The sequence below is a fragment of the Bos javanicus genome, chromosome 9 (assembly GCF_032452875.1).
Source record: "Bos javanicus breed banteng chromosome 9, ARS-OSU_banteng_1.0, whole genome shotgun sequence".
In the NCBI taxonomy this organism is placed as follows: Eukaryota; Metazoa; Chordata; class Mammalia; order Artiodactyla; family Bovidae; genus Bos; species Bos javanicus.
Window position 1 is genome coordinate 34,234,548 of NC_083876.1, and position 26,985 is coordinate 34,261,532.

Here is a 26,985-nt window from a genome sequence, read left to right on the forward strand (position 1 = left end):
GAGTACTGGAGTGGGATGCCATTGCCTTCTCCAGACTCTCACTGAATAACAGACAATGAACTCATCTTGATAATTTTACTGAAATGTTTATTTTTTCCATGATTTATAGAAGTGTAGAAATTTTCAGGAGAAGATTCATTCTTGTTACATTGATGTCACTTGTGATTACAAAATGCAAGCATTAAAGAGGTAATCCAATACCATTTCACTTAACTTAATGGGCTCATATGTCTTCCAGTTTATTATAAGGGCAAATAGAAAATACAGTTGTACCTTTCTCTGGTCTAAAATCTAAGAAACATCTCCTAAGTTACAGAAAAATATTTCTCATGCTTTCCAAACACACTTATGGTTAAGTTTTACAATCTTGAGAAGCTAGAGACAAAATTGATCATTTAAATAAATCATTCCCATTTATTATGGGAAATGTTCGAAATGTATCCTAAAACTCCTCATGGAACAAAATTGTGTTAGGGAGACGTAATGTTGTTAGCATTGGGGTTGTCACGTTGTAGGGGCCTGTTGTGCGGATGTTCGGGACCCCACAGCTGGACCTCATGGAAGAATAGAAATGGAGTCTATCTTGTCATCTCAGTAGCCGGCATTTATGGTTCCTTACTTCAGTCTTCTGCCATTTTAGTGACTCAATTACTCTGGTTATTAAGCTCTTGCAGCTACCTACTAATATCGTTTTATTCTTCTTTATCTTTTCTCCATCTCAGTGATTCTGCTGCCTCACAGTTTTGGCCTCCTCTTGATTTCTACTTAGTCATTTACTCCAGGCATTTTTTTGCTTTCTGCCCAATTATTTAATCTGTGATTCTCTCTGTGTGTCTCACATTCAAAATCCCAAAAAGAGAGCCTCTAGCTGGTACAGCCAGTCACTAGCCCTCTGTTGGGTAGAGTTTTTACACTAAGCCGCTTCCACAGACCCATAGCCAAACTATGGACTGACTGTCTTGATTTTCAAATGCCTGTCCTTGTCCATTGTGCTCAGTCGTGTCTGACTCTTTGCAACCCCGTGGACTGTAGCCTGCCAGGTTCCTCTGTCTGTGGAACTCTCTAGGCAAGAATACTGGAGTGGGTTGCCATGCCTTCCCGCAGAAGATCTTCCTGACCCAGGGATCAAACTCAAGTCTCCTGCATTGCAGGCAGATTCTTCACCATCTGAGCCACCAGGGGAAACAACAGGGTAATGAAACACAAAGCACGGCCATCAGAGGGAACCCCTCAGAAAGGGAACTCGGGCATGAAAAACAGCCTGCTGCTGCTGCTAAGTCGCTTCAGTCGTGTCCGACTCTGTGCGACCCCATAGATGGCAGCCCACAGGCTCCCCCGTCCCTGGGATTCTCCAGGCAAGAACACTGGAGTGGGTTGCCATGTCCTTCTCCAATGCATGAAAATGAAAATTAAAAGTGAAGTTGCTCAGTCGTGTCTGACTCTTCGTGACCCCATGGATTGCAGCTCACAGGCTCCTCCGTCCATGGGATTTTCCAGGCAAGAGTACTGGAGTGGGGTGCCGTCGCCTTCTCCAAAAACCATCCTGAGACTTTCCCAAATGGGGAAAACGAAAGAAGAACCTTATTCTTTCCATCTAGGAAATTGATAGCAGTAATTTATGGGTCTTACTTTACCTGTGAACACTCTACTTGGTTTATTCATCTTACGGATGCTACTGTTTGTTTTCCTTTGTTCCAGCGGCCAGAATTCCTGTATACAATAGTGTGCTGCTGCTGCTGCTAAGTCGCTTCAGTCATGTCCGACTCTGTGAGACCCCATAGACAGCAGCCCACCAGGCTCCCCCATCCCTGGGATTCTCCAGGCAAGACACTGGAGAGGGTTGCCATTTCCTTCTCCAGTGCGTGAAAGTGAAGTCGCTCAGTCGTGTCCGACCCTCAGCGATTCCACGGACTGCAGCCTTCCAGGCTCCTCTGTCCATGGGATTTTCCAGGCAAGAGTACTGGAGTGGGGTAGCAGGCTCCATTTAGCATGCAAGCTACAAGGTACTGAAGAAGGGAATTGTCATTGTTACACATTTTGCAGACAATAATCAAGTAAGCAAACCTTTCCAAAAAAAGAAAATGTTTCCCCTAGGAAGCAGTCCAAGTGAAACCACATTGTTAGTTGAAAGTAAATATTTTAGACCATTAGCAAGAGTGGGGCAGACATTTCTTAGAACACTAAACTCAGAGATACTTTGGTGGAAGGGAGATAACCAAGTTCTCCTAAGACAAAAATGATGTTGTGCTTCAGTAGACAGTATTTGGTTTTTCTTTTCAATTTCTTATAAAAGAACCAATCATAAAAGTTCTGGTCCTCTAATCCTATGGGGGTTTTGCTTTTGCTTCTTTTTTTCTAAATCCCTTGCAGTCCTTTCTCTTGGCATTCTGTGTTTCTTCAGAGAATGTTACCAGAGATGACCTGATATTTTTATGTGAATAGAGAAACTGCCTGGGTGAAGTGAACTTAAACCAGGCCATTCAAGTCAGAGACATCAGTATATCTTAGGATGTTTTTCTCCTCTTAAAAACAAAACAAAGCAAACAGTTTTGTTCCTTATGCTTCTGTATTTTACTTTTGCTTTTTTTTTTTCCTGATTATATTTGGCTTCCTTCATTTTCTTAACAATATACTTTATCTTTAAAAAAAAATACCTTCCACAAAAATCACCATATTTCACAATTCTGTAGTAATAATCAGTCACTCAGTTGTGTCCAACTCTTTGCAACCCCATGGACTATAGCCCGTCAGGCTCCTCTGTCCATGGGGATTCTCCTGGCAAGAATATTTGAGTGGTTTGCCATGCCCTCCCCCAAGGAAATCTTCCCAATCCACAGATAGAACCAAGGTCTCCCACACTGCAGGTGGATTCTTTACGGACTGAGCCACCAGTGAGGCCCAAGAATACTGGGGTGGGTTGCCTTCCAATTCTGAGTGTAAGCCTAAATGGAATGCACCCAGTACCATGCACAACATACATGATTATGTTGACACCTTAATTCTGTGCACAAAAGGGGGAGGCTTTTTTTCTGTGCTTTAAATGTTTTATTATTTTTTTTCTCTTACCAGGATAAAAATTTAAATCTCAATTTTAAAGTTGCCTCCATTCCTACGATGCCTCCCCAAAGATACACATAAACAGATACACCCCTTGCCTTTTACACACCACTTACTTAAAGGGATAGACAAAGAAATGCAGCCTGAATGGCATAAAATAAAGGGAGCCTTGGAACATTTTTATGGCTAGGCAACACTTGTCCTTCGTTAAAATCTCTCACTGATGTGGAGGACTGGTTTTCGCTGATCCTTTTGGTAACCCGTTCATGCTGCTTTTACGGCCTCAGGGCCAGGAGCATGCCTCTGATGCTGCCTAGTTAGTGGTCAGCATCACCAGTGATAACACACCTTCCTTCTTCTGCAACACGTGCTCTCCACACTCAGCTCAAATCTCTCCACGTCAGGCAACTCAAAGCCGTAACCCGGACAACCTGCCAGGAATCCTAACACTATGGGGTGGGAAGAGGGAGAGGGTGGAGTGGGCCACCGCTAATTTCTCCTCCATGAAATTGTTTAACAGCCAACAATTGTGACTCTGGGACAAAGAGCCCCCAATCCTGAATTTGTAGGTATCTTGCCACTGTTTTATACTAGACTAATTTTTAAGTAGATGTTTGAGGATTTAGACATTATGATATGGGCTCCCATCCGCACCCAAAAGATTTAAGTGGGAAACTGAGGTCCTAGAACAATGGAGTCCTCAGAATCTACTTGGCATTCAGGAGCCAGGCACTCCTTACCTGTGATGCGTACAGGGAACTGAAGCAGCGGTGGGAAAGAAGCCAAGTGGCAGCCTGGGTCACTCATCAGAAGCGTCTGGGCAGACCAGGAGGGTCAGGTTCACAACCAACAGGGTGGCAACTGGAGAGCAAGTCAGAGAGCAGTTCCTAACGCAGCACGGTGGATGTGGGTTTCAGGGCTGACGCACCACACGTGCCCCATCCCCAACTCCTTCCTAGGATTCCTGCTTCCTCTCATCCCGCAGTCAAGCAATGGAAGTGAATCAGACTAAGCCTCAACAGAACATCTTTCTTTGCTATTAATTGCTATTTTTCAAAGACTAGCTCATAATCTAGTGGTAGAGGCCTACTGACTTACTTTACTTTTTTCCAACATATGGTATTAACATAAGTTGGAGCCCTTAGTAAACAGGGATTAAATTCCATGGAAGTCACAGCATAGCACCACACAGCATTCCAGAGAAGGCTGGTCTCACAGTTAGCTGAATGTCAGACCATTTTCCTAGTTAGTAACATTGTCGAGCAGAGAAGACAGAAAAACTAAAAGGAAAGAAAAATCCTTTATAGTCAGAAAATTCTCAATATTTAAAAATGATGAATATTAACAGCAAAGGGCACACACAAAATATTTTGAAAATTCTTACCATTTGGTCCAGAAATGTGTTTCTTAGAAATCAGAAAACTTTTTAAAGCAAACATAACCATTTAGACTGAATTTTCCCCCTCTGAGTAGGCAAGAACTGCCTTATATAAACACCCCCACACTCGCTCTGTTCCCTTTGTAGCTCTGGGAGGGGTGAAAGAAAAAAAACGTGGGAAGTTTTCCTTTGTGAACAAGCTTGTGTGCATAACCACAAGGTCGGTGGATTCTGCAGGCTGAGGGTGTCTAACCCAGAGGACTGCATCAATTGCTTTGGCAGATTCTCAGTATGAAGCCAAGGCACCTGCAAGAAAATTACCCTTTAACTTTTTATAGACTACATTTGTATAACATTATTTTTCTTTTAGACACAGAGAAGTATCTCTTAAGGCTCAACTCTCAGTAAATTCTGCAAGTTACCTCCCCTTACTTGTGAATGTCTATCTTCCACTTCTGTTCATGGTCAAATCTTACAGGCAAACTGGCTCTTTCCAGGCATCTTGTCTCCTTAGCACTATTACCAAAGATGTTCCAGAAGGAAGTGTTCAATCTTTCAGGTATCTCAGCACATGAAATCCAGACTGTCCTTAAGTTTCCATTGGAGACTCTTGGTTTTATTCCTGTGGCTTAACTTATTTGGAAGAAACTCATGAAAGAGACTGACTTATGAAACAAACTTAAGTGTTTGGGTTGAAAACAGCAATAGCATTGGGAGCATTTCATTAATGTAAATTTATCATGAAATTCCTGACTAGGGGGTGAAAACAGTTGAGGAAACACTGGGAAACAAAACCCCAAAAGCTCAAGCAAGCTCTACCTGAGCCTGGAGATTCGGAGACACGTGGGCAGGCAAGCCCTGCTTGCTGTGTCTTGTAGTTTGTGTCAGAAGTAAGATTCTGTCCGGATTTGCCCTGACCTCTCAGTGCTGCGCCAGAGTAATGGTTATCGACCCTGACTATTTCATAGAATCATCAGCTTCTCCCAACTCCAAATTCTGATGCCCAGGCCCTAATTTTGACCAATTAAATGATGGTCTCTGGGAATAAGGCCCAGGCATCAGAAATTTTAAAATGCTCCCTATGTAATCTTAGGGCTTCCCAGGCAGCGCTAATGGTGCCTGTAGAACCTGTCTCCCAATGCAGTTTGATCCCTGGGTCAAGAGCCCCTGGAAAGGGGCATGGCAACCCCTCCAGTAGTCTTGCCTGGAGAATCCCATGGACAGAGGAGCCTGGTGGACTATGGGCCACAGGGTCTCAAAGAGTCAGATGTGACTGAAGTGACTTAGCATGCACGCACACACGCATGTGATCTTTAATGGCACACACTGCTTTAGAGCACGGTTTTCTTGATGCACCAGAGTGATCACTGCAGAGGTGGGGTGGCATGTGGGGACTGCTACTTCTTCTCTCAGTTCAGATGCTTCCAGAGTTACCACTCCCTTTTATCTCCTTTAAGTGCTTCAAATAAAATAAAATGTAATTGGGAAAAAAGTGGAAAACATTAGAGGGATGTAACCAAGGAGAGTCTTGATAGAAACAATGCCCGCCAGTGTTGGGATAACTAGTTTATCCCATCGAGGAGGAGGTAGGGAAAGAAACTGCTTCTTTCAGGACCTTCACTCCAAAGAAGATGAAATTGATCAAACACCAGTTTCTAACTGTATGTTTGCAACTACGTATTTCTTTAACTGCTTTACTTCCTTTTTAGTATCAGGTGAAACTCACTCATTGGAGAAGGCAATGGCACCTCACTCCAGTACTCTTGCTTGGAAAATCCCATGGACAGAGGAGCCTGGAAGGCTGCAGTCCATGGGGTCGCTGAGGGTCGGACACGACTGAGCAACTTCACTTTCACTTTTTACTTTCCTGCATTAGAGAAGGAAATGGCAACCCACTCCAGTGTTCTTGCCTGGAGAATCCCAGGGACGGGGGAGCCTGGTGGGCTGCTGTCTATGGGGTCGCACAGAGTCGGACATGACTGAAGCGACTTAGCAGCAGCAGCAGAAACTCACTCATAGTTAGCCAACAGTTTAAGGAAGCAAGCCTTTTAAAAACCCTGATTACTATCTCTCATGTTTCGTCTCTTGGCACAAACACCAACAAAACACCTGGGAGAAATCTTCCTGATCTGTTGATACCATCAGCAATTATTATTATTGCAGAAGCACATCCTTTTATGTTAAAAATCTAAGAATAAAATGTTGTTACCATGCAACTAGTGGAGACGAAAATGGCAACCCACTCCAGTATTCTTGCCTGGAAGAATACAGTCCATGGGGTTGCAGAGTCAGACATGACTTAGTGACTAAACCACTACCACCATGCAACTAGGAACCATTTTATAGGTTGTGTAGTCTGCCAAAGGATGTGTATATTTTGAGGTATTTTCTAAAGCAAAATCATTCAACATCACCTGAATTAATAACTTTTCTTACTTTATCCTCTTCCTTGAAACGATCTAGAGAATGTGATTAAGTAAATCAATTCATTTTCCCCAATTTAATCTCAGCCATTACAATTTAAAATGTTTTAAAGATTTTTTTTTTCTGGCACTGGTGTGGCTGTAGGGTCAGGAAATTTGAAACTGTGAAAAGACAGCTGGTCATAGAGACAGATAGAAAGATGTGCTCTCAAAGATAAAATATTAAAGTTTGGGTACTCTTCTAAATCTTTTATGAACTTTCCATTGCTGAAAATTTCTTCTTTATCAATTGTAATTTTTACCTGAGGAAATAAAATATGATAGTGATGCTATGTTCTAACTGTGCTTCTGGTTCACCTCATCAATACAGTGAATGAGAAGCATAGTTCAAGCATAACTATCTCAAATGTCTAGAAACCCAAGTGAAAACACTGTACAGAAAGGGAAAGAGGCCAAGGGCCCAAATAGTGACCAAGCAACTTGGAGACAGACATCAGTCCCCAAGAGTACACGCAGAAGACAACGGACTAGGAGTTTATGGACTACTGCCTTAAGACTCAGGACAACAGAGTTGAAAACAACTCTGATGTACTAATCCAACACTCAAATATTACAAGTGAGGAAATTCACTTTAAAAGATTAAATGAACACTTGAGAATACACTACCATGAAGCAGTATTTATGTGACAGAAGTTGAATTACACTAATTCAGGTCCAAACTTAAGCTCCATCTCTTACCTGTGGCTTAAACATAACCTTTTTGAAATTTAATATTATTCATAAAGGTGGAAACAATCATCTTTCCCAGTATGCTTTTGAAATTTTAAATACAAATTATATGTAAAACATCCAACACATAATAGTTTGTTAACAAATTTTAATTCTCCCTTTCCTCTTTAGTGGAGTAGCAAAATTTAGAATATAATCTCTCTTACAAATATTCTTTTATTTGGCTAGGCAAATATTCTTTCTGCATAACTCAATTTTAACAAACAACTGAAGTTTGAAAATATTATTTGAAGCAACCTAAAAGCAGTTTTCTTCCAGAATCAAATATGACATTTTATATTTGTAAGAAGAATCTTCCAACCTCCAAAATGAATTAAACTAACCTAATGCTCTTGACCAAAACCCTACTCCAGTAGGTGTAAGTACAAAGGCACTGGCACGTGCCTTGCCTGCAAGTAACACAGGCCTCCTTCTGGGGCTACCCTCCATGTTCAAGTTCAGCCTCAGTAGCTCAGCTTGACTCCTTACCTCTCCTAAAACCTCATTATGTCCCAGTACTCATTTAGGGCTTCATTAAGTTTTAGTCAGAAGCCACTGCATTAAACAATTAAAACTGGAGCCAGATCCTTCCTTGTGTCAGCTCCCGAGGGCAATCTAGCCTCCCTTGGGAACTTTGGGGAATGAAGAGATTGGTTGAATACATGATAACAATCAAGGCTGAAACCACACCAATGAGAATAGTCATCCTTGCAGCTGCCACATAAAAGGAGCATGTACAGATCCAATGCTCCTTGCTCTTTAGGTCATAGGTAAGGGGCTGCAAATGTCAAAAAGTCAACTACTGACTTTATTCTGGTTGCATGAGTGAACAAAGGAGAACAAACCAACATGCTATTATCATGCACATAAAAATGAACAGTTCCTTGAATTACCACATATTATGTGCCTCCTAATCTGGTCCCACCACTTCGTGGGAAATAGATGGAGAAACAGTGTCAGACTTTATTTTTGGGGCTCCAAAATCACCGCAGATGGTGACTGCAGCCATGAAATTAAAAGACACTTACTCCTTGGAAGAAAAGTTATGACCAACCTAGATAGCATATTCAAAAGCAGAGACATTACGTTGCCAACAAAGGTCCGTCTAGTCAAGACTATGGTTTTTCCAGTGGTCATGTATGGATGTGAGAGTTGGACTGTGAAGAAAGCTGAGCACCAAAGAATCGATGCTTTTGAACTGTGGTGTTGGAGAAGACTCCTGAGAGCCCCTTGGGCTGCAAGGAGATGCAACCAGTCCATTCTGAAGGAGATCAGCCCTGGGATTTCTTTGGAGGGAATGATGCTGAAGCTGAAACTCCAGTACTTTGGCCACCTCATGCGAAGAGTTGACTCCTTGGAAAAGACTCTGATGCTGGGAGGGATTGGGGGCAGGAGGAGAAGGGGACGACAGAGGATGAGATGGCTGGATGGCATCACTAACTCAATGGACATGAGTCTGAGTGAACTCCAGGAGTTGGTGTTGGACAGGGAGGCCTGGCATGCTGCGATTCATGGGGTCGCAAAGTCGGACACAACTGAGTGACTGAACTGAACTGAACTGAACTGAATAGCATGTTGGTTGCCTTCTAACCAACTCATCCCATGTTGTCCCCTTCTCCTCCTGCCTTCAATCATTCCCAGCATCGGGGTCTTTTCAAATGAGTCAGTTGTTTGCATCATATGGCCAAAGTCTTGGAGTTTCAGCTTCAGCATCAGCCCTTCCAATGAATATTCAGGACTGATTTCCTCTAGGATGGACTGGTTGAATCTCCTTGCTGTCCAAGGGACTCTCAAGAGTCTTCTCCAACACCACAATTCAAAAGAATCAATTCTTCTGCGCTTATCTTTCTTTATATATTCATTAAGTAATAGCTTTTTCATGTACTCAAATAACTAGCACTTAGAAAATACCATGGAAAAAAGAAAACATTAGACTAGTGGCAAAGAAGAATGAAGAGGTACAATATTTGCAAAACTTAGGTGAGGAAAACTTTAAAACTATCCCTAAGTGATGAAAGGTAGCCTTGAATAAATAGAAAATACATGGAAAGTCACCCCATGTTCTCAGACAGGTTGATAATAGCACAAAGTCTAATTCTGTAGATCTGGGGTGAGGCCCAGGATTCTGAGTTACTTCTGTCTTGCCTTCCCCAGTGTAGACTGCTTTGTGCTTTACAGCTGTTGTTCTCAAGATGTGGCCCCTAGACCAGCAGCAGCAGCATCACCTGAGAAGTTGTTAGAAACGCAAATTCTTACCCCCAACCCGTCAAATCAGACACTTGGGCTCAGCAATCTACATTTTAACAAGCCATCCAAAAAACAAGATGATTTTTGGCACACATTAAAGTTTGAGAACCAGCACTTCTAAAGTTTAAGTTGCATAGAATCACTCAAGATCTCGTTTAATGGAAGGCTTGATTCAACAGGTCTGGGATGGAGTCTGATTCTGCATTTCTAACAGGCTCCCTCATGATGCTGATGCTTTGGTTTGAATGTAACACTTTGAGGAGCAAAGCTAGAAGACCAATCTGTTTCTAACTTACTCAAGGCCGGCCTGTCCTATGCCTTCCACTGTCATCTTTTTCTTGGTATTAATGCTAAAAATATGTCACTTTCTCAGTAATATGTTTATTTTAAACCAAATTAACTCATAGCAGTGTGTTCCTCTCAAACCAAATTTAACAAAAAATCATTAAAAATGAATCTCAGGCTTTGGTGGAGCCAGTTTGGAGAAGTAACTATTCAGCATCTATCAAATCATTCCACAGCTCATTCACTACTTACTGAAATCAAGAGGTAAATGTTATTATAAAAATCTATGCATAAGGAGATATTTGCATAATCTATATATAAATTCAATGTGCCTCTAATCTCTCATTTAACAAATTCTGATTTTCACATATTAGTGTTCAGGATATCTTCATAATGCCCATAATTTGATTGGCTTCAAACAACCAACATTTATTTAAGCTCAGGGGATTTGGACAGGACACAGTGGGGACCCTTTTATAATATTTGCAGCAGATGGTGTGGCTGAGAAGTCTGCATGGCTGGTATGACTTCACTCAGACCATAGATCTAGGATCTTTTTCCTGGATGTTTGCTGGATCCTCTGGTTCTTCTCCATGTCTTGTCTGCTGAAGCTGGAATGTCCAAATGACTTCTTTACTCATATGCCTGGTAACTAACCTAGACGGACTCAAACAGTTGGAGCTGGCCAGCTATGATCTCTCTTTGTCTCGGTCTCTCTCCACTTGGCTACTTTAGCCTTCTTCAGGGCTTGGGACTCTTCATTAAGGTAATTGCATTTCTTACATGGTGGCTGGTTTTTACCAGAGTAATCACTGCCAGAGACCAAGGCATAAGCTGGAATAGTTCTGCAACCTGGCTTCACCTCTGCTACATATTGTTGGTTCGTTAAGGTCAGACTCAAGGAAAAGAGGAAAAGACTCTCTCTCTCAATTGGTGCCATTAAGCCATGTTTAATCTACCATGGTTAGGTTTTATTGCAGTGAAACTCAGATCCACCAAAGTGGTACCAGAGACAGTTTGGCTAGAATGAAAGTAAATGCACCACAAAATCTTCTTAGAAAGTTCTGGCTCATATTGTCTCTTCCTAACTCTGATTTCAGTGACATCACCTGGGTAACTTGAAATTACAATATAGAAATGGGCAAATACTTCAAATAACCACTTTTTCCAAGAACCAATTGTTACACATTTGTCACACACCATGTTTAAAACCCAAACAATATTGCAACCTCACAGCCCCCGCCTCCCACTCTCCCACCTACACACACACACACACACACACACACACACACAACCTGACTCTGCACCTCCAAGTTCCCAAGGATATGTGTCAGGTCTTATACCTATAGGATCCTTTCCCCAGTTTGGGATAATGCCACATGATAATAAGGAATTCAGCCCCAGGATTCTCCAATGAGGAGGCAAGGACCCTCCATGGTATAAGCTGTGAGCCACAGCATAAAGCATGGTACCTCTTCCTTAAATATTGATTCCATTCATAGATTTAGAGGGAACTAATGTATCTATATATTTAAACTAATGTGGATATATTATATAATAGAATACAAAATTTGCATTCTGTAGGAGCCCACTAAAGTGTTTTTAGTTTCTTATAAAGTCACAAGGTAATAAATGAACTTCAAGGTTGAAACAAAGTTCTAACGTATAATATTAATACTGTTGTTGCTGTTCAGTCATGTCCAACTCTTTTGTGACCCTATGGACTGTAGCCTGCCAGGCTCCTCTGTCCATGGGATTTCCCGAGCAAGAATACTGGAGTGGGTTGCCATTTCCTTCTCCAGGGGATATTCCTGACCTAGGGATTGAACCTGGGCCTCCCGCATTGCAGACAGATTCTTTGCCACTGAGTCATCTGGGAAGCCCTATACAATATTAATATATGCCTTTATATCAATAGTCATAAGAATAGGTGTGTGTGTGCTTGTATGTATGTGTACATGTGTATTTTTTAATGTAGAAATAAGCCCATGAAGGCAAAAGTGCCTAGAGCCCACAAGAGTCATAATACAGCTCTGACTCCAGGGGTCTATTTTCAATGCATAGTGGAAACATGAGAAAAGCTCTGAATTTTTGGCATCATATCCTTTCAACATGTTATTTTTTAGAACTGATGTCTTCAGATTCCAAGGAAATGAATTTTAAATGGTAGCATTTCATTACATCCTTGGAAGGTAGTAAGATAGATTTACTACAAGGATTTCTACCAACTACACCGCAGATCCCACTGTGTGGAAGTGGGAAGTCTGTTAATAACAGAAGTCTGTTAAGGGGACCAGGCTCACTCACAAGTCACCACTGCTCCCCCTGGATTCTGTGACTGTATTTACATAGAGTGGCAGAACTTCTTGCATGAGTCTCACTGTCAGTCATCAAATCTTAGAACCTGAAGCCCCTGAGCCCGACTCCCAACCCCCAACCAATACAAGAGCACCACTGTCACCATCTTTGGCCAGTCACTCAGCATCAGTTTGAGCATGTGAAACCTTTGTCATGTCTAAAAAGCTGCTTCCCTTTGTGTTATTGTCTGATTAAGAAATATTAAATGGAAGAAAACACAGAGATACTCTGGTAGCTGTTGATGCAGGAGGAAGATGTCTGGACCCGGTGAGTCAGTGATGGTGGGTGAGCTGCACGTTTTGGGCAGTACCCATAAGCATCATTGTGGTCTCCTCATCCTCCGGACGAAGGTCTAGACCCTCCTCTACCACCCTGTGGAGGGTGCTGTAGTGTTGCCGATTTTGGTGGAAGGAATGGAGCTCTGAAGCAGCCTCCCAGGCTGCAAAGGTGGGCATGGGGAAGACATCTGGCCTCTTGTTTTCCAAGAAGCATTTCAGGTTTCTGTCACTCAGCTTTTTGGCGTAGTCTACAAATGTGTTTTCCAACTGCTCCTTCTCCTTCTGTGCATACGTCTTCCAAAAACTCAGCTGAAGGTAACTAACTTTAGATCGGCAGCGAGCATAACACGTGGTGAGCAGAGAGAAGAAAGATGCGGAACAAATCAGGAACCATCCTAGAATCTTAGAAAGAAAGAAATATTGAGCATACCAAAAGCAAAGCCACTTCTCAAGGAGACAGGGTAGTGTTATTGGGAAGTGTATGGCTAATTTAATAGCAGACCTCAGTTGACATCCTTCATCTTAATTAACAAGTTTCGTTTTTTTGTTTTTTGTTTTTTACAAAGTTAAGGTTTACCTAACCTCTGTTCTCCATCCTACCCACTATTGCTGGTATGCAAAGAAATACCCAGAAGGCAGGCAAATGGAAATGAGCAAAAATATAGATTATCCAAGAACTGGAAGAACCAAGCCCTCATATAGTACTAGCTTTAAAGGAAAGAATTCTGTGTGTGAGCATATTACCAGTTCCTTACTGGAGTATCTTCAGGCATTGATACGTGGATATTCACGACCAGTGACTGATTTTTTCCCACGTTACATTGTTTACAGAGAACCGCAGACCCTTCCTGAGAGAAGTAGCTTCACTCATTACCCTATCCTATCTCACTGTAAAGCAAGACAAATGTAACACAATAAGGAAACTGAAGCTATAAGAATTGGAAGCTTGCGTAAAAGCCAAGGGGAAAAAAAAAAGAACGTTTGGACATCAGTTCTCAAAAATAACACATTGAAAGGATATGATGTAAAAAAAAAAAAACAGAATGAATTTTTTGGCCAACCCAATATTTTTCGTAATTGGAGTTAATTTCATATGTGAACAACTAACAAAGCTCTTTCCAAGTTTCTCTTAATATTTTAGTTAAATGGCCCTTAGTATTTCTCAGCAGATGGGCCTATTTGAACATAAAAATAACAATCTGCAAATGAACCCATGCTGACCATAATAGAACAACAAATAAGCTCCAATGTTTATCTGGAAACCAATGGTTGCCAAACTCTGATTCAGACTACAGAGGTCACTGTGCAGGATCTCAGACCCTACATGAGTGCCAGCTCTGGGTTGGCACTGGTTGGGTTTAAATCTCAGCTTTCACTTTTTTATAGATATTCTCTGTGCCTCTGATTCCTCAGCTGTAAAGTAGGTGTTACCCTCCTCAGAATGTAATTTAGAGGATTCAAATGAGGTGATGTAGAAATCCACGTGACTCAGTAAGTATCAGCTATTAGCATGGGCTATTATTTTTCAATCATATCCATGTCTATGTAAAGGCATTACTGAACATAGAGTATCTCTCTGACGTGATTTATATTTACTTTACTTATATTTACTTTAGTCACTTGTGGTTGGCTACATCAGATCTTCCTCTTTTCTCTAACCTCTATCTTTTTCCACACAGCCCATCCTCCTGCAGGCCATCTCACTTCAGTATCTAAACCAATTCTGCTGAGTTATTCACTGTTTGATCAGCTTCAGGCCCTCCTCCCCTCATTGCGTGGCCTTAGCATCAACTTGCTTTCACGTGAGTGCTGAGCACTGAGCCCTCTTGTTCTTCACTAATTCATGGTACCCAGGATCTAACTAGACATGATGGATGGTCCCACCCCAGCCCTCAATAATACACCATTCTGCATGCGTCTTCTCCCTCAAACCTTGGCATTTTTCTCATCAGTTTAAAATACTTACTGTGTGCCAGCAGTTTTATGCCCATTTATGTCCATCATCTCTGTACTTCCAAGGGTAGGTGTTATTACCCCCAACTATGAGGACACTGGGGCTCTCAGGGGTCAAACAGTAGCTCTGGGTCACATAGCTGGTGAGCAGTAGAATCAGGATCAAACCCAAGACTAGGCAACTCCAAGATGGAGTTCTTGCCACTACTCTACCTACCCAAAGGACAGAAAGCCACCCAGCTGGATTTCGTTCCTCTGCCCCACCCATGGACGTGGCACTTTTTCCACCCCTACCCACATACCCAGCTGTGGGTCCAGACTGTTTGCTGCCCCTGCCTATCGGAAGCACTGCAGTCAGCACCTGCTATGATACAGCTCCCTTTGTCCACATCTCTTATGCATCATCCCCTAAGGAATCAGCCCCAGGTCCTTCTCATTCCTCTGAAAAATAAACAGGTCAGTGTGCCCAGGCTCAGCTGTGGCAAGGACAGGCATGATTTCCTTATGCCTGTATTTAGAGAAGGAAAAGCTCACCCAGTGGTGTTTGGATCCGCTGCTACCTGAATGGAGCCTGGTACCCCAGGACACAAATCATAAATCACTCACTGCATCATCACATTTGTAATTAAGACCTTCCTTCAGCAAAAGAAGGAAGATGATTGGCAGCCTGGCATGTTTTTGTCTAAAATGTGCTTTATGCATTAAACAAAGGGTTTTATGGGGGAGCATTTATAGGCTTATTAGTTTATAAAGAGAGTCTGAATATATTGCCAACCAATTTGGAAACAATTTTTGATTTGATGTGTTGTTGAAAAGACCAGTCTATATTGAAAAAAAAAAAGAGTAAAGTCTCAGTATTTTCAGCGCATTTATTCTTAAACAAATAGCCTTCCTGACAGACTGTGGACCTGTTTATCTACTCCTATTGCTTGTTTTGATTTGTGAAATATCATTCCTGCTCCTCACAAGTAGGAATTCAGTCTTTTCCTGAGGCCAGGGCCAGGCTCACATCTGGATTTGTGCTCATGTCTCTGAAAGAATGACAAGCTACTTCCTTGTATCAGTTAGGTAAAGCTACAATTTCCTTCTGTTAAATAAAACAATGCCCCAAATCTTGAGCTCCTAAAGTAACGTAAGAAGAACTTTTTAGCTATAGAGCACAGAACATAGGAGGAAAACTCCCTGGAGAATATGGTTCTGTTTCACTGAAGGCTATTTAAAGTCTGCCAACATCCCATTTTATACAGGAAATTCTTTTCCACGTTAACAATATTTACACATAGAGATAGCAGTTGCCAGAAATCATGCAAGGGAATCTCTACACTAATTATATGATGTGCAACTTTGAAAAGTATTAGCTCACTTGATTTAGCTGTATTTTAATGGATGTATGCTATGCATGTATGTGTGTGTTTCTCTGAAAAACCAGTTTGAAAATAATTAATAGAAGGCAGTAATTTCTAATTACAGCTCTGCCATTAACACTTTATAATGAGTTAGTGTCATGCATCATTTACAAAGTCAACCCAGAGAGATTGTTTTAAAGTACTTAAGTGTTTACAGATGTCTAACTCAAGAGGAGATTTTCTTTTCGAAAGTGGAAAAGACAATCCAATCAGCAATTTTATTAGCCATCCAACCTCGGAAAAGCTTTTCCTGAGACTGTCTTAACGCTGCACCACATTCCAATTTCCAGAGTTTCAGAATGTTCTGGCAGGATTCAGGCTCTACCCTGGCTGAACGAAGTACAGAGAGAATACTTCAAGCTCACGCTGGGGGGCAGGGGGGTGTGGGGGAAAGGCACTTGTGTCCCTTCTTACCTGAGACTGGGCTTGCAGCGACAATTTCAGTTCTTCGTTGTCTGTGGGGGTCATGCTGGTTTTTCCGCAAGATACTTTGTAAAGTTCTTTCCAGCACTCTTCAGGCTTGCCTTTGCAAATCAGATCAAGGAGTCTTGGACTTTGGGTCCCGCTCATTGCACATTCATAAAAAGTCCCATTGAGCAAAGCCACAGACAGCCACATCACTGGAGCCACCAATGAGCTCAGAATGATCTGCCCCAGGACGGAGAAGAAGCGGCAGTTGTGGCCCCTGGGGAAGATTTTCCTGGGATTCACACAGCAGCCTGTGAAGAGTCTCCATGACCTGTTGTTCAGAAAGAATCCCAGGATCAGTAACACCCAGGCGGGAGCAAACAGGAAAGCCAGCCCGTAGATCACATTCTCAGTGCCGCAGGGACACTTGAAAGCCACGAGTGAAAAGAGACGCTCACCTCCCACGGTCAGCAGAGCCATGAAGCTGTAGCCAATGAAAGTTTTCTGGTTGAGGATGAATTTTAGAAACCCCTGAAGAGCATCCATGTTGGAGATACACAGAGGGAAAATGCTTTGCTCTTATTTGTTGGCAGAGCCGCTGTGGCAGTGGCCGAGGGTGGAGCTCTTTCTTCATTAGAAACAACAGTCCTCCTTCTCAGACTGAATTCAGCCAGATAAGGAAACAATGTCATTCCCTAGGAATGAATATTTCCCAACAGTGTTCAGATAATGCCTCCTACTGGTGGATGTTAGGCCATGAAACTAGAGCCAAAACACTGGGAATAAGAGTAAATTCACAGTGAACAGCCCCCACTTTTATGTTATTTCCATGTGGCTTGGATTGAGAATCAGAAAGAAATTCCGACTATTACAGATAATAATAGTTTAGCAATTTTCCATCCAAAGGAATAAACATTAGCAGAAATCGCGTTTCAGCCAACTGATTGGGAGCCAAATCAAGTCTCCTAGCCTAGACTTTCATGATGGTATTTTTCTCTTGTTACTTAAAACTTTTGCTACTTTGACTTAAGATCTGGAAGCTTCATTTTACATCCTCTTTAACTGATCTGTGACTTTATCAAATTTTTGGATTTGGGCTGTTTGAAATTTATATGGAAAAGTTCAGGGAGAGTTTGAGTTTTGAGTGAAAGATAAAGTGAGAAGGGTCCTCATCATTTCTTTCCTAGACTATCATAGTAACCTCTTGATTGGTATTTCTGCCTTTGACTTCATGCCTACCCCCATTCTCAACCTTAAATTCGTCCTCTATGCTGACATGAAGGAGATCCCTCTAATATAGAAATCCAGTTCCTCCCTAGCCTACTCACATCTTTGGGGCTCCCTGTTGCCCACAAGTTGATGAATGCAAACTTTCCCTGAACCTCATCATGGAATTCTGTGCCCTTGACATGTTCCTTCTATCTGGAATATCCCCCCCACCCCCATGCACACACACACACACACACACACACATACACCTGACCTTGTCTACCTGGCAAACACTCGCTCAGTATTCATAAACAGTGTAGAAGCTTCTTCCTCTGTAAATATTTCAAGGGTTATTTCCTAATATACAGCATTGTACTTGTGGAGCTTATTGTAATATTGCAGTTATTTATTTACTATCTATAGCTCCTTTTAAACTGTAAGCTCTTCTAAAACAGGAACTACATCTTAATACATTTTGTATTCTGGGTGTAAAGATGATGTCAAACACAGAATGAATGCCTATTCAAGAATTCGTTTTTCAAACAGTTGTTGAATTCCCCTGTGTGCCAGGCACTGGGCTAGACAGGCAGTACTCAACGTGTACTGTTGAATGAATGACTGAATCATGAACATTTTAGTACTTCTAATTATGTGTAATTTAAGGAAATTGTCTTCACTTCGCTTCTACACTGCTTTTAGTATTAAATACACTGCTTTTAATATGAAAATTAATGGAATCACTTGAAAGACAACGATCAAGCTGACAAATTTCCATTAACAAACCTCAGTTTCCAGGTCTGTATATTTGGTGACAAGAAAGCCACTTGGACTAGAAGCCAAGGAACTATGTTATAGTGTAATCTTAGCCATGTCGTTTTACTTCTCTGGATCCCAGTTTACTCGTTTGTGAAACTGGAGGTAAAAAGAAATAGTCCCCAAGGTTTCCTCTATCTCTACCTTGTAAAATTCTTGAAGCTCTTTAAAACAGCAGACTTTCTTGAGAGGCTACTTTATGACCCACTTATGTGCCTGCCACCGCTGGCCCTTGTTCCTTCTCAGAGACGTTACTCTTGGTGATAGGACTGCCTCCACTTCCCAAAGCATACTCTAGGGTTTAATCTTCCTCGACTCCCTCATCCCCGACTCTGTCACCTTCCTGTTGTGGCACATGTGTCTTGGGTCCCTTCTAATTCAGAAGACTTTGCTGGGCTCATGTGACAAATATTACGCTAGCATGCTGCTGCTGAGTAATATTTTAATTTCTTACCCTTCTGAGGAATATTTTTTTTTAGGAATTTTTTTTTGAAAAAGATTTTTTTTCCCAAAAATACTGCCTTAACTTTGTGTTTCATAAACCATACTGTTTCCACAGAAAACTAATACTTTAGGAGATTCCATGAAGAGAGTGTAAGAATTGTACAAGTTGGTAAGGTCAGTACATTTCAAAGCTGAGCGTGAACTCAGGCTTTCTGACTATGAACTCCAGAAGCTTAACAATTGTGCCTGGAATGGTACTTGGGTGTCTTACTAACAGTTCTTTATTTTTATTTATTTATTCTTTACTCAGAGGAAAACTGCTTTACAGTATTGTGTTGGTTTCTCCTGTACAACAACGCAGTTCAGCCACTTTGCCGTCATTGTTTCGTCATTAAGTGGTATCTCTTGTGCGACCCCATGGGCTGTAGCCTGTCAGGCTCCTCTGTCCAGGGCATTTCCCAGGCAGGAATACTGGAGTAGATTGCCATTTCCTTCTCCACTAATAGTTATTTATTCCAGGCCAAGTTTTGTAATATTGTTTTTTTCCTGTTTGCTAGGTTGCTTTCAAGATGTACTTGGGAATTACACCAAGTGTGACCTGTAACAACGCAAGCAGAAATGAATTTTCCCTGATTCTAGACAAGAATCCTCTGGTGGAGTTTGTGGAAGAGCTCCCCACTGGGCGGTCTTCTCTGTGCTACTGCAACTTACTCTGTGGAATTATCAGAGGGGCCCTGGAAATGGTAAGGCACATACTTTATTTTGCCAGGTGTACAGTCATTATCTGGGCTTCCCTGGTAGTCAGCTGGTAAAGAATCCACCTGCAATGCAGGAGACCTTGGTTCAATTCCTGGATTGGGAAGATCCCTTGGAGAAGGAATAGGCTACCCGCTGTACTATTCTTGGGGTTCTCTGGTGGCTCAGATGGTAAAGAATCTGCCTGCAATGTGGGAAACCTGGGTTCAGTCCCTGGGTTGGGAAGATCCCCTAGAGGAGGGCATGGCAACCCACTCCAGTATTCTTGACTGAAGAATCCCATGGACAGGGAAACCTGGCGGGCTACAGTCCATGGGATCGCAAAGAGTTGGGCACGATTGAGCGACTAAGCATGGCACAGCATTCATTGTCTAGTGCTGGCTAACTAATTACCCTCAAAGGTAGCTGCTTAAAACAACAAACATTTATTGTCTCACACAGTTTCTGAGGACTGGAAACCTGGGACGGCCTTGCTAGGTGGCCATGGTTCAAAGCCTTTCACAGCGCAGTGCACAGGCAGTCAAGCAGTTGGTTGGAGCTGCAGTCTCTGAAGACTTGACTAAGGCTGGGAATCTACCTCCAAGCTCACTCACTGGCCTCAGTGCCTTGCTCACAGCTGGCCAGAGGCTTCCTGAAGTTCCTTGTCACATAGGTCCCTGTAGTGCTCTAATCACCACAGGTGCTGTCAATTCTGCTGGACTTTGGAGGGAACTACTTGAATGATAGGAGGTGGGGTCACTGGGGGCCACTGGAGGCTTAGTTAAATCTAATCTAATCTAATCATTCATTGATTTAACTAAGATAGGGATCAGTCTCTGTGAAGCAGCGTTGAGCATACAGAGAAGAACAAGAAACAGTTGTTGCCCTTCGAGAGTCTTTTGTCCAGTATAGGAGCCAAATGACTCAGGGTCATGGGAGGATCTGGGGTGGGACAGGGGTGGGGAGAGGGAAGCCTTCCTAGGGAAACTGTGAGCTGACATCTGAAAGATGACAAAGCAGTTAGATGAAGGTCTTGGGGAAAGGGGAAAATAATATTCCAGGTAAAAGGAGAACTATGTCCTAAAGCATACAAAAAATGTTTCATTAAGGGACAAAGAAGTTGAATTAATTCAGCATCAATTGCATATAGATAGAGAAAAAAATCAACTCCAAAATAGGATAAAGAAGTCTCTTCAGTTTTCATGGATAATTGATTATATGTGCTGAATGATATATGTGTATCAGACCTCTTGTGGTCCCATATACCCAAATAATTTCAATGTAGTCTTCTTATTATTTTAATTGATTTTCAGTTAAATTATGACAAATACAAGAAAGATCTTATGAGAAAAAAATGAGAGTGCATTTAACTTCCATATTTCAAATTCAGTTTCAGTTCAGTCGCTCAGTCATGTCCGACTCTTTGCGACCCCATGAATCACAGCACACCAGGCCTCCCTGTCCATCACCAACTCCCGGAGTTCACCCAAACTCATGTCCATCGAGTTGGTGATGCCATCCAGCCATCTCATCCTCTGTTGTCCCCTTCTCCTCCTGCCCCCAATCCTTCCCAGCATCAGAGTCTTTTCCAATGAATCAACTCTTCACATGAGGTGGCCAAAGTATTGGAGTTTCAGCTTTAGCATCAGTCCTTCCAAAGAACACCCAGGACTGATCTCCTTTAGAATGGACTGGTTGGATCTCCTTGCAGTCCAAGGGACTCTCAAGAGTCTTCTCCAACACCACAGTTCAAAAGCATCAATTCTTCGGTGCTCAGCTTTCTTCACAGTCCAACTCTAACATCCATACATGACCACTGGAAAAACCATAGCCTTGACTAGACGGACCTTTGTTGGCAAAGTAATGTCTCTGTTTTTCAATATGCAGATATCTAGGTTGGTCATAAGTTTCCTTCCAAGGAGTAAGCGTCTTTTAATTTCATGGCTGCAGTCACCATCTGCAGTGATTTTGGAGCCCAAAAAAATAAAGTCAGACACTGTTTCCACTGTTCCCCATCTATTTCCCATGAAGTGATGGGACTGGATGCCATGATCTTCATTTTCTGAATGTTGAGCTTTAAGCCAACTTTTTCACTTTCCTCTTTCACTTTCATCAAGAGGCTTTTTATTTCAAAGTGCAGTGTATATCCTTTTACTGGGTGATGGGCATCACAAAGGTATGTTTTTTGCACTCAAATAGCAAATAATTTGGCACACCGAAGTCTACGGACTAACAAAGGCAAGCTGGTTGACCAAGGAATTCTTAGTAAGAGAGGGGAATGAGTCAGATCTCAATAAATATTAATTGGTAGATCCAGGCTTTTTCACTTATTTGCTTTTACTAGGTATTTTTGCTTATTTATCTTATTTATTCCTGTGACTTAAAATAACTGAAAAGGCACTCTGTTGAGGGTACGTCAGCAATATGCTGCTCTTTTTTGAGTGTATTTTAACGAATAGAGAAGTAAGCCCTAAGGGTTTACTTCAATGTCTGAGAAATGAGAAATGCTTTATTGTGCAAAAGAAGGCCTGGGTATCAAATATTCAAGTCCACAATCTCAATGTTTAATTTTTATAATTTATTTAGTTGGTGTTGTTTCATAGTTCTCAAAGCCGTAAGTGATTGCTAAATGTTGTTAGGACAAATGATTATGTTATTGAGCTAATGAGAGAATGACTTACAGCAAGTCAGCTGGAGAAGAATCGTTTAAGAAGCCATTTATCCTTGGAAGTTCTGTTTGGCAAGGCATGTTGGGTCAAGGCCATCACTGAGTTGGGAGTTTGTGTTCTTCCTGAGATGGATCCATAGTTTAGACTTATACTGTGAGCAAAAACAGGCCCACATTCTGGGCTTGCCTGAGAATGAGCCAGGATGATTTGAGCCTGTCCTGGACCACCCTTCTCTTTGAAGACTCACACACAGAGCTGACCACAGCCAGACCATCAATGGAGTAAAGGGCTCTTCATCCACAGAACAAGCCCTTTTTTTATCATTCCACAAGGAAAGTGAGCTCTTTATGGGGTATATCAAACTGAAAAATAGAAAAATTTGAGTTTTTTAAAAAAGCTGAATGATATAAGCCTGTTTTTTTTTTTTCTTTCCTAGGTTCATTTGGCGGCTGATGTTACATTCCTGCAAGACAGACTAAAAGGCGACAGTGTGACAGAAATAGGAATAACATTTCTGAAAAAGCTAGATGAGAAAAAATACAGACGGAAAAAATGAAGAAAAGCATGCAAAATGCCACAGGCTGGCTGGCTGAGGAGTTAATATTAGTTACATATATATAGCCATATAAATTTTGAATTTCTTAATAGCATGGGATTTAAAAGGCTTATAAATCAGCCAGAAATTTGAAATGCAGGGCACTAAGATTTAAAGCTGTTTTTTCTTTGCTTGTAAATCACACATTTTCAATCTCAAGTCCACAAGATTTCACATACAAATAACTCCTTGTAAGATAGCAAGCATGAATTCTATATATTATATAGTCTAGTCTAAGAGAGTCTGTTTATTTCATTTACTTATGGTAATGAAAAAGAAGTATACCACCTACACAGTTGGTGTATTTATCTCTTCTTGTTGGGAAAATGGATGAAATGATATAAAATTCACTATGTAAAATATTTTCTAGATATTGTATATTGCATTCTCTATAGAAACAATATCAATTGCCACAATTTCCCATAGTTTTATGAAGTGGTAGCTATAGACTAAATATCTATAGCTATAGACTTTTCTCATATCTTGGCTTGGCTTATAGCTTCAGCCTCCTGAAGTTACTACTGGTTTATAATTATCAAGACAACCTATTTATTTGGATGCTAACTCTGAAATATTTTAAAATAACATTTAATTTTATTAACTTAATTTTTAGATAGCTGGTATTAACTAAATTCCTTCCTTTATTCATGAAACATTGCTGTTGGTCAGGCCAGGAAATAAAATGAGAGATAAATAATGTTCTTTGAGAATAGTTTCTTATCTTCAGTTAGAAATTTTGGTATCACTTTTATCCCTTAAAAATTGTACAAAGTATATTCTGTCACCAGAACATACTGAAAATTCATAATGTACTGAATTAAATAAATGATAATCTTTACCAGACCATAAGCATATAGCAGTCCAGGATCTACTAGGCTCTGCAGAGAACTCAAAAGATAAGTAAAAGTTACCGTTAGTGTGGCACCATCAGTTAAAGCTGGTGTAAATGATACGGTAATGATAGACCTCAGCTACGTCTCAGGAACCCAAACATACAGACTCAGTTCTGTTTCTAGTGGCTTCAGTTAATCCTGACCAGTGGCTGATCCTGGCACATCATCTCTCAGCCGCTCTCTGCCGCTGTCTCTCTCACTCACTTATCTGTAAACTGAGAGGAATGAATGTAATAAATATTTGAAATTATACCAGTGAGCTTAAAAGATATAAATAACCACCACTGAAATTCCATATTTTTGGACTTTAGAAGGCTATGGAAAATTGTTTGTTCCCCACCTCCCTAGCTGTGTCTTTGAAAGGACATTGAGGTAGGTCTCAAGAACCAGATAAGGTCACTGGAGCAGCTGCAGCATCAGTGGAAGGAGTTTCAAGCCAGTTGTATAGAAGACCAGGAGTAGAAGGATGGAAGAAGGATGTTATCTGATCTCAGAAGGGATAATGTCACAATTCCATGGATGCCTTCAAGAAGAATGTTGGCCTACAGTCCACCCCAAAACTTATTTTGGAATGTTTCCATCTTCTGCTCAGCTTTCTATTTCTTTTTTATAGTAGACTCACTCCTCCAGAAACCCAAGATATTCATGTCTAACGGCCTCCCTCTGAAGATAGCACTCAACTAGCCATTTTGAAAATGTCCCAGGCCCTGGAGTATTCTACTTATCTACACCTTCCTCTCCTTTCTCTCCCAACCCAGTCATCAAAACTCACTCGGCCCATGTCTTCATTACCCACCCTCTGAAGGCAGCTAATCTAATACTCTCAGTGGTGCTGAGTGTTGAAACTGGTAGTGGCTTCAGGATGAGATTTGTTTTCTATCCTTTTTTATTTTCCTCCCCCTGGAAAGGGAGACAATTCTCTTGGCATTGAATTTATGCTATGAAAGGTGATTCATGTAACCAAGAGAGTGGCTTGTTTGTATTCAATTGTTGCTCCTTTCTGAAAAATGAGAATCTAGAAAATGCCATTCAATAGAATTATGAGATTCATATATAAATTTTCTAATTAAATTCTTTACATTAAAAAATAAAAAGAAATAGGTAACATTAATTTTAATAATTTATTTATTATTTAAATCTATCATTATTTAATAATTTAGTTATAAAAATATTATTTTAATATTTAGCTAATATAAAAATTACTATCGACATATTACATTCTCTTTTATACTAAATCTTTGAGCTCTAATGTGTATTTTACACTTTTAGCACATCTCAATTCAACGCTAAATTTTCAAAGTGTAAATTTACAGTGAAATGCAGTTCTACCCAAACAACCAGTGTTTAGTGTTATTCGATAGCTTCAGTTTTTAAATCTAAATTAGTTAAAATTAAACTACATTAAAAATTCCTTTCCTCAGTCACACTAGTCACATTATAAATGTTCAGTAGCTGTATGTGGCTTCAGTTGCTGTGCTATGTAACACAGGTCCAGAATTCTCTGTCAAAGGGAATCGACCTTGGACACAAAGAATAAGTGGGAAGGATCCAGGTTCATGGAGAGGGACAGAAGAGATGAATTGAAAAGATAAAAGGTAAGGAGGGAGAACATCCAAGATTCATGAAATGGTGTCTCTGCAAACGGAGTGGGGATCCAAGAAAACAGAAACAGTTCTTCGTAAAGGAAGGTTGCACACCACCCGCTGGGCTCCGAGTGTCTCTTCATTGCCTTTGTGTGAAGTTGAGTCTTTACACAAAGAACATGGAAACTGCACAGCATAAACTGCAGAGCTATATAATATCTTTATTTCATAAAAGCTTTCACTTTGAACCCCAAACCTTGATCAATGCAGAGATTTCTATCATCTTGGTAAAGCCAAAAGGGAAGAAAGGTTTGGGACAGAGGAGTAATTTAGGGTTATTCAAATGACATCATCAGATGGTTCCCCAGCTGTTTACCGAGGAGGCCTGCCTGGGTTGCCTGTTCACTATTTAAAGCTGCCAGGAATCAGACACACTTCTCTTAGCAGCCTGCTCATCTATTTATTGTCTTCTCAAATCTCTCACTTTCATCCACTAGTTATTGGAAGCCTGGATCTCTTTAGTTGCAATGGACTATCATGAATAAGTGGAAAGTTCCCTCTCCTCCTTGTTTATGAAGGACCAAAGTAGAAATTCGGAAAACCAAATGCTTGACATGCAAAGATGATATTAAAATTTTATAACCAAAGAGGTCACTTTAACCAATATCTGCTCAATGTTAAGTAACACTGCTGCTGCTGCTAAGTCACTTCAGTCATGTCCGACTCTGTGAGACCCCATAGACGGAAGCCCACCAGGCTCCCCTGTCCCTGGGATTCTCCAGGCAAGAACACTGGAGTGGGTTGCCATTTCCTTCTCCAATGTATGAAAGTAAAAAGTGAAAGTGAAGTCGCTCAGTCGTGCCCGACTCTTAGCGACCCTATAGACTGCAGCCTTCCAGGCTCCTCCGCCCATGGGATTTTCCAGGCAAGAGTACTGGAGCAGGGTGCCAGTACTTGCCTTCTCTGGTTAAGTAACACAGTAAATGCTAGAAGATATATTATTCATTGCTTAGTGTCTCTCCACTTGGGACCATAGACTCTGGGTAGTTGTGATAGTTCATAGCCTCATCCACCAGCTACAGAGTCTAATTCATTTTTTCTCAGTAACACTGAAGCTGTCCCTGATGAAGGTGCCTCCCAGCCCTAGAAACCTGGTGTAACAAAGGATTCTCTCTTTAAAAAAGAGAGCCGAGTTTCCTTTACACTTCGTTGCATATTCCTTAAAGAATCAGTCCAGTTGCTGTACTTCCTTATTCTGGGAACCTTCCAGAACTTTAACTGGACATGACTAGTGGCCATCCTACCTTGGCTATGGCAAATAATCAGCAGATAGAAGAGAGATGCAGTCAGTATAAGGTACCTATTTGTGATCTGAGAAGGAAACATGTAGTCCTTATTCAGTCAGCAATAGTTGCCCTAAAATTGAAAAAAAAAAAAAAAGGCCATAGCCACAGAAAAGCAAAATTTTATTTTTCAAGTGTTT

The 26,985-nt window shown here is 41.2% G+C and overlaps 2 protein-coding genes across 3 annotated transcripts in view; one reads left to right on the plus strand and one right to left on the minus strand.

Moving 5' to 3' along the window:
* TRAPPC3L (trafficking protein particle complex subunit 3L) overlaps positions 1 to 24,933 on the plus strand; it is a 40,811-nt gene extending 15,878 nt beyond the window's left edge. The window contains exons 4-5 of the mRNA XM_061427500.1: positions 19,585 to 19,770; positions 22,868 to 24,933. Of these exons, the coding sequence (XP_061283484.1) occupies positions 19,585 to 19,770; positions 22,868 to 22,987 (306 nt within the window). The 3' untranslated portion in view covers positions 22,988 to 24,933. The remainder of the gene's footprint in view (positions 1 to 19,584; positions 19,771 to 22,867) is intronic.
* On the minus strand, positions 11,083 to 17,271 carry CALHM5 (calcium homeostasis modulator family member 5). 2 transcript variants are annotated; one of them, XM_061427497.1, is made up of 3 exons: positions 17,020 to 17,271; positions 16,568 to 16,892; positions 11,083 to 13,196 (listed from the first exon to the last, which is right to left on the minus strand). In XM_061427497.1, exons 1-3 carry the CDS (start codon positions 17,193 to 17,195, stop codon positions 12,789 to 12,791), a joined length of 909 nt encoding a protein of 302 aa, XP_061283481.1. In that variant the 5' UTR covers positions 17,196 to 17,271; the 3' UTR covers positions 11,083 to 12,788. The 2 variants fall into 2 exon arrangements, with proteins under 2 accessions (XP_061283481.1, XP_061283480.1); XM_061427496.1 differs by having other exon boundaries at positions 16,568 to 17,263.
* Positions 24,934 to 26,985: the final 2,052 nt, after the last annotated feature.

What these genes read in the sequence shown, in the direction of transcription:
- CALHM5 (XM_061427496.1), bottom strand. Translation starts at nt 17,107, where the DNA reads ATGGATGCTCTTCAGGGGTTTCTAAAATTCATCCTCAACCAGAAAACT. An exon ending in CGCTGCAAGCCCAGTCTCAG is followed by an intron (nt 13,197 to 16,567) that starts GTAAGAAGGGAC and finishes TTTCTTTCTAAG; the next exon opens with ATTCTAGGATGGTTCCTGAT.